This window comes from Drosophila obscura, unplaced genomic scaffold, assembly GCF_018151105.1.
Source record: "Drosophila obscura isolate BZ-5 IFL unplaced genomic scaffold, ASM1815110v1 contig_187, whole genome shotgun sequence".
Taxonomy (NCBI): domain Eukaryota; kingdom Metazoa; phylum Arthropoda; class Insecta; order Diptera; family Drosophilidae; genus Drosophila; species Drosophila obscura.
The window spans coordinates 1,490,037-1,504,313 of record NW_024542775.1 but is presented as its reverse complement, the minus strand read 5'-3'; the positions used below and the strand labels follow the sequence as shown (position 1 = coordinate 1,504,313).

At 46.3% G+C, this 14,277-nt stretch overlaps 1 protein-coding gene across 1 annotated transcript; it reads left to right on the top strand.

Annotated features, from left to right (window-relative positions):
- Nucleotides 1–7,320: 7,320 nt before the first annotated feature.
- On the top strand, nt 7,321–8,593 carry LOC121404189 (myb-like protein Q). Its single transcript, XM_041593416.1, has 2 exons — nt 7,321–8,307; nt 8,399–8,593. Exons 1-2 carry the CDS (start codon nt 7,321–7,323, stop codon nt 8,591–8,593), a joined length of 1,182 nt encoding a protein of 393 aa, XP_041449350.1.
- The last annotated feature ends 5,684 nt before the right edge of the window (nt 8,594–14,277 follow it).

The window sequence follows — 14,277 nt, the reverse complement described above, 5'->3', positions numbered from 1 at the left end:
TTGGGCTATAATTTAGAGCCAGCACCTTACAATTATTACACCGATGTAATTCTGCCAAGAAATAGGCAGCGAGAGGGCATGGTCGAGCCAACGGTCACAATTGACCTGACGCGAGGCAGCAGGCAGCGACGCCTTGCAATGCCAGGTCTTACAATTTCATCAGCGCAAAACACTAACACTATTGACCTGACGCTTGACCCATACACGGAGCAAGGCATAGCCAGCCACACTAACACTAGCGAAACAATGGCTCAGGCAACTACAAGAATGAGGAATGAAAACCAGAATCAGCCACCACTAAATGACCACAATTATGCTCGCCCTGCCCCTTTAGATGTACCATCTATGGCTGCCACGCCAAAACATACACACACATACACACACACACACAATAGGCACGGACAGGACGCCGATCGCGAGAGGCCCACTTTAAATGCGATGATTAAGTTCCCTTAGTTAAAGGAACTAATAGTTGGATCACAGATTTGATGCACTATTTGCTTACCCTTTGACACGAAATGATTTTTACCGACGGAACCGAATTAAAACTGGCTAGAATAGCCTTGCACATGATTTGCGACAAACGCGTCTGAATTTGATGCTGGTGAAAAATGAACTGACTGTAGCATTTCGGCTGCTTCTGTTTGTCTGTCTTTCTTTTTTTTTTCTCCTTTAGGTGTGGAGCGAGTCGACACGAATTTATCTGCTGAGATAAAACAGGACGGCTGCAACAAACTGCGCAGTAGAATTTATTTCGAGAGCGGCGCACCCACACATACACACATACAGAGAATATCTACTCATACTCTGGCTGCCCCGGACCTGTGGGCAGAGGAGAATGAGAAAGACGGCGACCATCATGGAAATCAAACTCAACGAATACTCCCCCCCCCCTCCCATCCCCTGAAAAGAGGAAAGCGATCAAAAAGGGAGGATCAAATCGCCTCTCTGGCTGCCTCGGACCAGAAGGCAGAAGGGAGACGAAAAAAACGAAAGAAACAAAGAAAAATATAGTAAATAATATTAATTTACTATTTATGAATGCAGGCCGCTAAAAGCAGCCAAATATACATATACATATATACATTTACATATAATTATCCATATATTTATAATTACATATATACATTTCTATATAAACATATAATTATATATATACATATAATTACATACATACATGCATATGCATAGTGCATATATACATATATGAATACATATACATAAATACATATATTCACATATATTTACATATATATATACCCCTCCCCCCTCTATGGATAGCGGACGGCTGCCACTGAGGGAAACAAAACAAAACACAAACAAACGCTTCTTTTCTGGCTGCCTCGGACCAGTAGGTAGAGGAAAAGGGAGCAATGACCTAATTATAATGTACCCTATATGAAAACCTAGTAATATGACAATATTTGAATTCCCTAGTGCCTTAATATGGCCAACATTGAAAAATGTATATATAAATTCAGGCTTTTGGCTACTTTGAGCCTCCCACTTCTCTTCCCCCACCCTCAGCCAACATATGGTTGCTGGGAAAGGGAATATTTAAATTTTTTCACTGCGCCAGCAGAACTGCCAGGCAGAGAAGATTTCATGCTGTTCAAAAGTAGTTTTGTTTGCCGCCTACCACTGTTAATTAACAGTAGGTAGGCGGTAGTACATGTAATGTTAAGTTACAGCCCCAATAGATTGTATAAATATGCTATGTAGAGTATAAGTACAATAAAGATTTGTACGTAGAAAGTGGGCTGCCTCCCCTGAACCTGCTGGTTCAGGCCAAGGTCGGAGATGGCTTGCGCTACGTAATGTTAGTTACGTATAGCCTCCGCGCATACGACACATCAACAAGAAACATATAATAATCTCACAAGAAACTATTATGAAAGGCTGCTCCAACATGACAACTACCTGGCAAGGAGACTTGTCATCAACCCCTGCATCCTGCAAAGACTCTCCAGACCACGATACAGCGAGGCGATTGCTAATCATCTGCCCAGGATGATGCGCTTACAGCCGGCCCAACAGACAGGCGAATATGCCTCAGCGAGCGATCTGCTGCAACGACCTACAGCAACAGCACGCCATCCAGACGACGTTGATGACCAGCTCCAGCAGGCCAACCTCCAAGAACTCCAGAATAGCGTCCTCCAGGCATTACACAACTCCAGGCGAAGTCATCCTTTCACCACCGGGAACAGCAGCAATGTCCCAGCGGCACCTGTAAGAGATAATTTTCCACAAGCTTATTCTCTTCCACAGACAACAAATGAAGTAAACTTATCTGAAGCTGAGCGACAGTAGATGGCAGCACGAAAAATCTCCAATCCGACAGCGTCCTCAAACTGCGCAGTCCAACAGTCTTATTGTCACAATTTCCACATACGAGACGCAGCCTGACGCCCTCGCAATAACCTCCGCGAAGCAACTGGATCCTAGGACCTGAAAGAAAAAGAAAATTACTCACATACCTGAAGCCCAGCGACGGGAATGTCAACAGCACGCAACTCCAACAAGAACTCCAAACAGCGGCACAAGCATCGGCACTCTTTCGACAATTATGTTGTCCAAAGTTGTGCGATGCAAGCAAACTGCAGCAGCTGGATGGAGCCCACCACTGCCGCACAGCTGTATTTAGGCAGCAAGGCTATATTTAAGCATCGAGTCCACTGAAATGAAAAGATTATTATTATTAATTAATGTAAACAAAAGAACATCTCACTGCAATGGAGACGCAGAATGTTCGATAACTTTTTTCGATACTATCGTATATTAGTATTATCACTCTTGTATATAATTACCTATGTCCCACTGATCCGTAGTAAGCAACTTTGTAAGCTGTAACGTTAATTAATTTATAAGATGTGCTGTATAAAGTACAAATAAATATAACGTCAGGTGATGGTATCCTTACTCTCTACTCCAGCCCTGTTGGAGTATCAGAGTTTAGTGTCATACCATTCTGACGCCATACTAGGTTCCGATCTGGAGCTAGAAAGAAACATATTTATCTGCGACAGCGTCTGATGCAACAGCAGATTTATCACCAACAACAACAGAAGCTGCAGCAACAGCAGAAACAACAACATCAAATGCGGCAATCGACGTCACTGCCTCCCATTATCCTGCCAGTGGTGTCAAATGTCAACTTGATCATCAATAGGCTGCGCATTCATCCTCGTGTTGGCAACTTTACCAGCAAGTCCATCGGCTGTAGCGGTATCAGTATCATTACCTTTGATACTGCCACTCGTAGATCGATCCTCTCCATACTGAATGAAGACCACTGGGAGGAGGTGGACAGTGACGAGGATCTCAACGAAGCTGAATATGACCATGAACGCGAGTGTGGTTACATCTTGCATCATTTTCACTATTACACGCACCAAGTGCCAGAAGAATGCGGCCTGCGTGTCCTCCTGCATTGTTCCGAACCAGCCAATCCCATAAACAACAGCAGCAGCAATAAAACCTACTCCATACATGAGATCAAACAGGAGCTGAACAATAGAGGATACAATGTGGCCTTTAGGAGGCTGACCAATGGGCTGAAAAGGCAGCCCCCTGCTAATCTGCCTGTGAGGCGGTTTGTTGAGGACGGAGAGGAGGAGGATGTCGATGACCCGTGGTGTAAGACCACTGAGGAGAAGGCAGAGTCTTTTGCCCTACACCTTGAGCAGAGGTTCAAGCCGCTGCTCAATAACACGGAAGCGGAGAGACAGGACATTGAGGATGAGCTTAATGAGCAGGTTAGGCCCTCTGAGATGAGCCCCATGTTTCGCCCTGTCACCTTGGCCGAGATACAGGCCCTGGTGAAGGAGCTGAAGCCAAAAAAATCTCCTGGCATTGACCGGATTGACAATCGGACAATTAAGATGCTTCCCAACTCAGCACATCTCTATTTTGCCCTTATTTGCAACAGCGCGCTTCAATTCGGTTGTTTCCCTAGCCTGTGGAAGTGTACAGTAGTCTCAATGATCCCTAAGCCTGGCAAGCCAGTGGATAAATTGGCCGCATCAGCTTGCTGTCTGGGCTGTCAAAGCTGTTTGAGCGGCTTCTGCTGACCAGGATGATGGAAGCGGACGGATTTGAGGAGGCGATTCCCAACCACCAGTTTGGGTTCAGGCATGAGCATGCAGCCGAGCAGCAAATTGGAAGGTTGACCAAGTTTACACTGGAGACGTATGAGAAGTATATGTACTGTTCAGCAGTCTATATGGACATTCAGGAGGCATTCGACAGGGTCTGGCACACAGGCCTGAAGCACAAGATGAGACAGTTGCTTCCGACGGCACTATACAGATGCCTCAGCAGCTACCTCGATGGACGAGAATTTATGGTTGTGTGCCCAGGTGGTGTTAGATCTGGGGAGAAACAGGTGATGGCTGGAGTCCCTCAAGGCAGCGTACTGGGGCCTGTTCTATACAACTTGTGTACGGCTGATATGCCCATCCCACGCGACCCGAATATGTTGCTGGCGACGTATGCTGACGACAGAGCCATTTTATCCAGAGGTTGTACCCAGCGGGTAGCCATCTCGAGTCTGAATTTGTTTCTGTACAGAGTCTCTGACTGGGCCATAAAATGGGGCATCACCATCAACGCCACCACATAACGGCAACTGTCTCTAAAATCAAGGCTAGAGTAAAGAAGCTTCACTGGCTGCTAAACAGCAACAGTAAGCTATGCCTAAATGCAAAGATTATTCTTTATAAGCAGGTCATCGCACCCTGTTTGGGGTCCCCTTGCCTCTAGTCTTGAGTTTTGTCGCCTACAAACTGAGCAAAACAAAGCGCTACGGACTATCACAAATGCCCCATGGTATGTTCGCAACGATACCATCCATCGGGACCTGGGCCTTGAGAAGGTGGATGAGGCTTATGCGAAGGTTTGTAAGAGGTATGTTGACCGAATGAGGACGCACCCTAATCGGGAAGCAGCAGCAGTCATCAATGACCCATATGTGCCCCGGAGATTGGCCAGACCTCGGTATTCCGAGTACTTGAGCACTTATTTGCATAGGGAAGTTGAGAGACAGGACTGGAATCGCAGGGTAGTTATACCCTACCAGCGGCCTGAAATGGATCAGCTTGCGAGCGACAGAATAGATGCGTCGAATAGGAGAATGATGCGAGCCATGGGCTATAGAGGGTATGAGGAGCCCGTACCCACCCCTCAGCAAGCGCCACGAAAAGAACTCGAGGCCTGAAACGCGTCTGTACTTGATGCTGCTGAAAATGAAACTGATCTGAGATGAGCGGCAGCTCACAAACGAAACCGCAAGAGACGCGGGGCCGCAGTTGTAAAAAAGAGACGGCAACAGCAACAACGCCAAATTATCTCATTGAGATAATTGCGCACTCTCCCCCACACACATGCCCATACATACATTCACACATACACACACGATATTCCGTACATACATTTCTCGCTGCCTCGGACCAGAAGGCAGAGAGAATGTAAACAAAGAGCGCAAAAAGCGCAAGAAGGAAGACAAAATATGGAATGACAAAATATGAAAATGGCAAACAACAAATTACTTCTAAATATGCTAATACTTTAAAAATAATTCTTTTCGCTGCTTGGCAGCCAATATTTCTACTTAAATTTAATCAAACTATCTACATATACTACTATTATTAATTCCTATTATTAAGACCTATATTACCCACATATATATATTTCTAAAGTTTTTGAGCCACTTATACTTGATAATGCCCTACTCCCCTCCCCCGATTAGTGGACTGCTGACGGGGCTGAGGGTTTGTTTACACTTGGAATGAATGAGCCGGCTGAGACGCTGGCAGAGGAGATTCCCGCTGCCGAAAGTGGAGTATGCGCTGACTATGGCTGCCAAACTGTGGTCAGCAGGCAGCTGCATACAATAGAGTTAAGTAGAATAGGAGCCCCAATAAATTGTTCATAATGCTGAGCATAGTATTGTATAACAATAAAATCCTTCTTAACGTGACGTAGACTGTCCGCCTCTTTTCGTCTATTGCTATTTGTCATTGTCTTTGTCTTTGTCATTGTATCGTGTCACTCTCTCCCTCCCTCCCTCACGCTTTCTATTTAAATTGATTGTCTCTGCCTGTGCCTTCTTTCTCGCTCTCTGAAGTCAATTCCATAGCCAGCATGGCGCTCCCGCTCTCTCGCTCTCGCTTCGCTCGTGCTCGCTCCCTCCCTCTCGGAGAGAGTGGGCCTATCGTGGCGTCAGAGTGTGGAGTGTGGTGAGTGAAATGTGGAGAGGAACTCCTGGGCCATGGAGCAGAAATTATTATCATCAACAACAACAACAATCAAAAAGCTAATTCAATATGCGAGTGCTAACGCACTCGCAACAAAAACACAAATAATAATTAACCAAATACACCATCAATAACAACTACATTAGGTTATTTGGGAGAAAAGCATAAAGAGGGAGTGTAGTTCAGAGTAGAGTAGGGATTATAGCTATGCATTTAGTGAGATGTAGATATGTAATGGTTTTGACATGATTTGGATATGATTGGCCCCCTTGATCGGAGTTGATTTTCAGCCGTTGCCGTGACTATAGGTGTTTAGCCGGTCGTGTCTGGGCCGTGTGTGTCTGTGTGTGGGCGTGTGTGGGTGTGTGTGTGTGTGTGTGTGTGTGTGTGTGTGTGGTGTGCCGTTTTGCGGAACGGCATCCGCTCGAGGCAGAAGGAATCATCATCATCATCAATCACCACCACCCCCGGTTGGCCCCATGTACATGCCACATGTACATGTGTGAATGTATATTTATATACATACTGAACTCTATAATTGAGGTCTTTGTTTTTGCTCGAGCGCCCGATCGGACGACGATGACGACAGGATGGTGGTGCATTTATTACAGGATGGGGCCAGGGTTGACAGAGCCGTTTTGCCGTTGGTCGGCCCACATCGATCGATCGATCGATCGTTGCTGCCGCCGCCGCCGCCATGCTTTTTTCCCCCTTCACCATTCCATTCCATCCATCCATCCATCGTTTTGATGCGCTGTAAAATGTAAATTCAAAAAGAAAGAAGCACACATGTGTCTAATAAAGGGAGAGCAAAACCAATCCACCACTCAAAAGACAATTATTTCAAACAAATAACATGTAAAACCCTCAATTCGACAAAGAAAAGAGAAGGAAAGAAAGAGCTCATCACAAAATCCAACATCACCACTACGAGACGAATGAAGGAGAAACACGAGAGTCTGCCAACGACTCAGTCAATCTGCGTAAGTACTTTGAGTTGACCGAACCACTTCATTTTCTGTGCGGGTGGGAACAAATTTCCGAACCTGAAAAGAAAAGTAAAATGGAGACGCCAGTATCAGCCCCAGGCCGATCCCGAGCTCCAACTCCAGATCCAGCAGGGGAAACGACGACACCACCTCCAGATGAAAATTCACCGTTGCATCGAGCCCCCATTTTATGGGCCAACCTGCCGACTCAGCATCAGCAGCGGGAGAAGAAAATGCATCAACAGCTCCAACAACTACAGGAGGAGAAACAACAAAAACAGCTACTCCACCAATTTCATCATCAACGGGTACAGTCCCAGCCACATTTACAGGTACAGAGCACTGACGCTGTGTCGCTGACCACAGCTATAGCGGCAGATGCCGCCATTGCCGACGCTTCTATTCCAAACGCTGATGACGCTGATGAGGCCGCCATCATTAATTCCATTCTCGCTCCTCCTCCACCTCCGCAAATTATCGCCCTCTCTTCGGTCCCGTACAGTCGAGAGAGCGGGAGCGAGTTTGAGTCTGAGTCAGAGTTTGAGCGTAAGTACGAGTATGAGAGTGAGAGCGAGGGAGTGAAGGAGAGCCGCTCAGAGAGAGAGTGGCATGGTGAAGAGAGCGATCATGACTCTGACTCTAACATTGAGTCGAATCGGCTTCCCCAACTTTGTCTTCACCTCTACAATGACCACTGCCCGTCCCATCACCGCTGCTGGCAGCTGCGCCAGCGTCGGCAGCAGCAGCAACGGCAGCAGAGTCAGAAATCTCAGCAGCAGCAGCAGCAGCAACATCTTGATGATCATTCTGGCAGAGGTGGGGATGTTCGTGTTCATACAATCATTCCATCGAACACTGTGCAACCAGGTTTGATTGCAACCTCTGCCCCCAATCCAACATCATCATCATCGCCATTGGCTGCAACTGCAGCCTCTACTCCACTTTTAACGTTGACTGCAATTCCAACCAAAATTTCAACTATGGCGCTGCCATTAACGGAGACTTTAGCGATTGCGGCCATGCCGCCGCCTTCACTGTTGTTTTTACCATCATCTTCATCAGTTACAATCGCCACTGATTATTGTATTGGAAATTGCGGAAAAAGCGCCGCCACCGCTACTACCACTACTAATAACGATACTGATGCCATAGCCGCCATTGACCGCTCTCTTGCCGCCACCACCACTACTGCTTTCGCCACTTCTCCTGTCCACACTGTTGCTGAGGACCCAGGAACTGGCATTGATACTGGCAGAGGAAATACCCACGGCGGCATCAGAGACGCTGACTCAGGCATCAGTGCCCCCAATGATGATGCTGCCGTTAAAGTTACTACTACCGTACTAACGACATATTTATCTGCGACAGCGTCTGATGCAACAGCAGATTTATCACCAACAACAACAGAAGCTGCAGCAACAGCAGAAACAACAACATCAAATGCGGCAATCGACGTCACTGCCTCCCATTATCCTGCCAGTGGTGTCAAATGTCAACTTGATCATCAATAGGCTGCGCATTGATCCTCGTGTTGGCAACTTTACCAGCAAGTCCATCGGCTGTAGCGGTATCAGAGGAAGATTTATCACCAACAACAACAGAAGCTGCAGCAACAGCAGAAACAACAACATCAAATGCGGCAATCGACGTCACTGCCTCCCATTATCCTGCCAGTGGTGTCAAATGTCAACTTGATCATCAATAGGCTGCGCATTCATCCTCGTGTTGGCAACTTTACCAGCAAGTCCATCGGCTGTAGCGGTATCAGTATCATTACCTTTGATACTGCCACTCGTAGATCGATCCTCTCCATACTGAATGAAGACCACTGGGAGGAGGTGGACAGTGACGAGGATCTCAACGAAGCTGAATATGACCATGAACGCGAGTGTGGTTCCATCTTGCATCATTTTCACTATTACACGCACCAAGTGCCAGAAGAATGCGGCCTGCGTGTCCTCCTGCATTGTTCCGAACCAGCCAATCCCATAAACAACAGCAGCAGCAATAAAACCTACTCCATACATGAGATCAGGCAGGAGCTGAACAATAGAGGATACAATGTGGCCTTTAGGAGGCTGACCAATGGGCTGAAAAGGCAGCCCCCTGCTAATCTGCCTGTGAGGCGGTTTGTTGAGGACGGAGAGGAGGAGGATGTCGATGACCCGTGGTGTAAGACCACTGAGGAGAAGGCAGAGTCTTTTGCCCTACACCTTGAGCAGAGGTTCAAGCCGCTGCTCAATAACACGGAAGCGGAGAGACAGGACATTGAGGATGAGCTTAATGAGCAGGTTAGGGCCTCTGAGATGAGCCCCATGTTTCGCCCTGTACAGTAGTCTCAATGATCCCTAAGCCTGGCAAGCCAGTGGATAAATTGGCCGCATCAGCTTGCTGTCTGGGCTGTCAAAGCTGTTTGAGCGGCTTCTGCTGACCAGGATGATGGAAGCGGACGGATTTGAGGAGGCGATTCCCAACCACCAGTTTGGGTTCAGGCATGAGCATGCAGCCGAGCAGCAAATTGGAAGGTTGACCAAGTTTACACTGGAGACGTATGAGAAGTATATGTACTGTTCAGCAGTCTATATGGACATTCAGGAGGCATTCGACAGGGTCTGGCACACAGGCCTGAAGCACAAGATGAGACAGTTGCTTCCGACGGCACTATACAGATGCCTCAGCAGCTACCTCGATGGACGAGAATTTATGGTTGTGTGCCCAGGTGGTGTTAGATCTGGAGAGAAACAGGTGATGGCTGGAGTCCCTCAAGGCAGCGTACTGGGGCCTGTTCTATACAACTTGTGTACGGCTGATATGCCCATCCCACGCGACCCGAATATGTTGCTGGCGACGTATGCTGACGACACAGCCATTTTATCCAGAGGTTGTACCCAGCGGGTAGCCATCTCGAGTCTGAATTTGTTTCTGTACAGAGTCTCTGACTGGGCCATAAAATGGGGCATCACCATCAACGCCACCACATAACGGCAACTGTCTCTAAAATCAAGGCTAGAGTAAAGAAGCTTCACTGGCTGCTAAACAGCAACAGTAAGCTATGCCTAAATGCAAAGATTATTCTTTATAAGCAGGTCATCGCACCCTGTTTGGGGTCCCCTTGCCTCTAGTCTTGAGTTTTGTCGCCTACAAACTGAGCAAAACAAAGCGCTACGGACTATCACAAATGCCCCATGGTATGTTCGCAACGATACCATCCATCGGGACCTGGGCCTTGAGAAGGTGGATGAGGCTTATGCGAAGGTTTGTAAGAGGTATGTTGACCGAATGAGGACGCACCCTAATCGGGAAGCAGCAGCAGTCATCAATGACCCATATGTGCCCCGGAGATTGGCCAGACCTCGGTATTCCGAGTACTTGAGCACTTATTTGCATAGGGAAGTTGAGAGACAGGACTGGAATCGCAGGGTAGTTATACCCTACCAGCGGCCTGAAATGGATCAGCTTGCGAGCGACAGAATAGATGCGTCGAATAGGAGAATGATGCGATCCATGGGCTATAGAGGGTATGAGGAGCCCGTACCCACCCCTCAGCAAGCGCCACGAAAAGAACTCGAGGCCTGAAACGCGTCTGTACTTGATGCTGCTGAAAATGAAACTGATCTGAGATGAGCGGCAGCTCACAAACGAAACCGCAAGAGACGCGGGGCCGCAGTTGTAAAAAAGAGACGGCAACAGCAACAACGCCAAATTATCTCATTGAGATAATTGCGCACTCTCCCCCACACACATGCCCATACATACATTCACACATACACACACGATATTCCGTACATACATTTCTCGCTGCCTCGGACCAGAAGGCAGAGAGAATGTAAACAAGAAGGAAGACAAAATATGGAATGACAAAATATGAAAATGGCAAACAACAAATTACTTCTAAATATGCTAATACTTTAAAAATAATTCTTTTCGCTGCTTGGCAGCCAATATTTCTACTTAAATTTAATCAAACTATCTACATATACTACTATTATTAATTCCTATTATTAAGACCTATATTACCCACATATATATATTTCTAAAGTTTTTGAGCCACTTATACTTGATAATGCCCTACTCCCCTCCCCCGATTAGTGGACTGCTGACGGGGCTGAGGGTTTGTTTACACTTGGAATGAATGAGCCGGCTGAGACGCTGGCAGAGGAGATTCCCGCTGCCGAAAGTGGAGTATGCGCTGACTATGGCTGCCAAACTGTGGTCAGCAGGCAGCTGCATACAATAGAGTTAAGTAGAATAGGAGCCCCAATAAATTGTTCATAATGCTGAGCATAGTATTGTATAACAATAAAATCCTTCTTAACGTGACGTAGACTGTCCGCCTCTTTTCGTCTATTGCTATTTGTCATTGTCTTTGTCTTTGTCATTGTATCGTGTCACTCTCTCCCTCCCTCCCTCACGCTTTCTATTTAAATTGATTGTCTCTGCCTGTGCCTTCTTTCTCGCTCTCTGAAGTCAATTCCATAGCCAGCATGGCGCTCCCGCTCTCTCGCTCTCGCTTCGCTCGTGCTCGCTCCCTCCCTCTCGGAGAGAGTGGGCCTATCGTGGCGTCAGAGTGTGGAGTGTGGTGAGTGAAATGTGGAGAGGAACTCCTGGGCCATGGAGCAGAAATTATTATCATCAACAACAACAACAATCAAAAAGCTAATTCAATATGCGAGTGCTAACGCACTCGCAACAAAAACACAAATAATAATTAACCAAATACACCATCAATAACAACTACAGTAGGTTATTTGGGAGAAAGCATAAAGAGGGAGTGTAGTTCAGAGTAGAGTAGGGATTATAGGACAGCGATCAAAAACAACAGATAAATCGCCTCTCTGGCTGCCTCGGACCAGAAGGCAGAAGGGAGACGAGAAAACTAAAGAAACGGAGAGAAAATATAGTAAATAAAATTAATTTACTAGTTATGAATGTAGGCCGCCAAAAGCAGCCAAATATGCATATAATTACATATACATATACTTATAGTTACATATATAATTACATAAATAAATATGCATAATTGCATATGAACATATATGTATACATATATACATATACATAATTACATATATTTACATATATCTATACCCCTCCCCCCCTCTATGGATAACGGACGGCTGACACTGAGGGAAACAAAACAAAACACAAACAAACGCTTCTTTTCTGGCTGCCTCGGACCAGTAGGTAGAGGAAAAGGGAGCAATGACCTAATTATAATGTACCCTATATGAAAACCTAGTAATATGACAATATTTGAATTCCCTAGTGCCTTAATATGGCTAACATTGAAAATTTATAAAAATTCAGGCTTTTGGCTACTTTGAGCCTCCCACTTCTCTTCCCCCACCCTCAGCCAACATATGGTTGCTGGGAAAGGGAATATTTACATTTTTTCACTGCGCCAGCAGAACTGCCGGCAGAGAAGATTTCATGCTGTTCAAAAGTAGTTTTGTTTGCCGCCTACCACTGTTAATTAACAGTAGGTAGACGGTAGTACATGTAATGTTAAGTTACAGCCCCAATAAATTGTATAAATATGCTATGTAGAGTATAAGTACAATAAAGTTATGTTACGTAGAAAGTGGGCTGCCTCCCCTGAACCTGCTGGTTCAGGCCAAGGTCGGAGATGGCTTGCGCTACGTAATGTTAGTTACGTATAGCCTCCGCGCATACGACACATCAAACAACTTGTATACGGCTGATATGCCCATCCCACGCGACCCGAATATGTTGCTGGCGACGTATGCTGACGACACAGCCATTTTAGCCAGAGGATGTACCCAGCGGGTAGCCATCTCGAGTCTGAACTTGTTCCTGTGCAGAGTCTCTGACTGGGCAAAAAAATGGAGCATCACCATCAATGCCTCTAAAACTGTGCATGTTTTCCATACACTCCGAAATACCCTGGAGCCTGGGGTATATTTGTGCCTAACATCGCTGGACAGATACTGGAGACTCCCCTTTCATCCCTATCTTGGAGTTCGCCTTGACTGTAAATTGCAATGTCATCACCACATCACGGCAACTGTCTCTAAAATCAAGGCCAGAGTAAAGAAGCTTCACTGGCTGCTAAACAGCAACAGTAAGCTATGCCTAAATGCAAAGGTTATTCTTTATAAGCAGGTCATCGCACCCATTTGGCAATACACACTGCCTGTTTGGGGTCCCCTTGCCTCTAGTCTTGAGTTTGATCGCCTGCAAGTTGAGCAAAACAAAGCATTGAGGATAATCACTAATGCCCGATGGTATGTTCGCAACGATACCATCCATCGGGACCTGGGCCTTGAGAAGGTGGATGAGGCTTATGCGAAGGTTTGTAAGAGGTATGTTGACCGAATGAGGACGCACCCTAATCGGGAAGCAGCAGCAGTCATCAATGACCCATATGTGCCCCGGAGATTGGCCAGACCTCGGTATTCCGAGTACTTGAGCACTTATTTGCATAGGGAAGTTGAGAGACAGGACTGGAATCGCAGGGTAGTTATACCCTACCAGCGGCCTGAAATGGATCAGCTTGCGAGCGACAGAATAGATGCGTCGAATAGGAGAATGATGCGAGCCATGGGCTATAGAGGGTATGAGGAGCCCGTACCCACCCCTCAGCAAGCGCCACGAAAAGAACTCGAGGCCTGAAACGCGTCTGTACTTGATGCTGCTGAAAATGAAACTGATCTGAGATGAGCGGCAGCTCACAAACGAAACCGCAAGAGACGCGGGGCCGCAGTTGTAAAAAAAAAGACGGCAACAGCAACAACGCCAAATTATCTCATTGAGATAATTGCGCACTCTCCCCCCACACATGCCCATACATACATTCACACATACACACACGATATTCCGTACATACATTTCTCGCTGCCTCGGACCAGAAGGCAGAGAGAATGTAAACAAAGAGCGCAAAAAGCGCAAGAAGGAAGACAAAATATGGAATGACAAAATATGAAAATGGCAAACAACAAATTACTTCTAAATATGCTAATACTTTAAAAATAATTCTTTTCGCTGCTTGGCAGCCAATATTTCTACTTAAA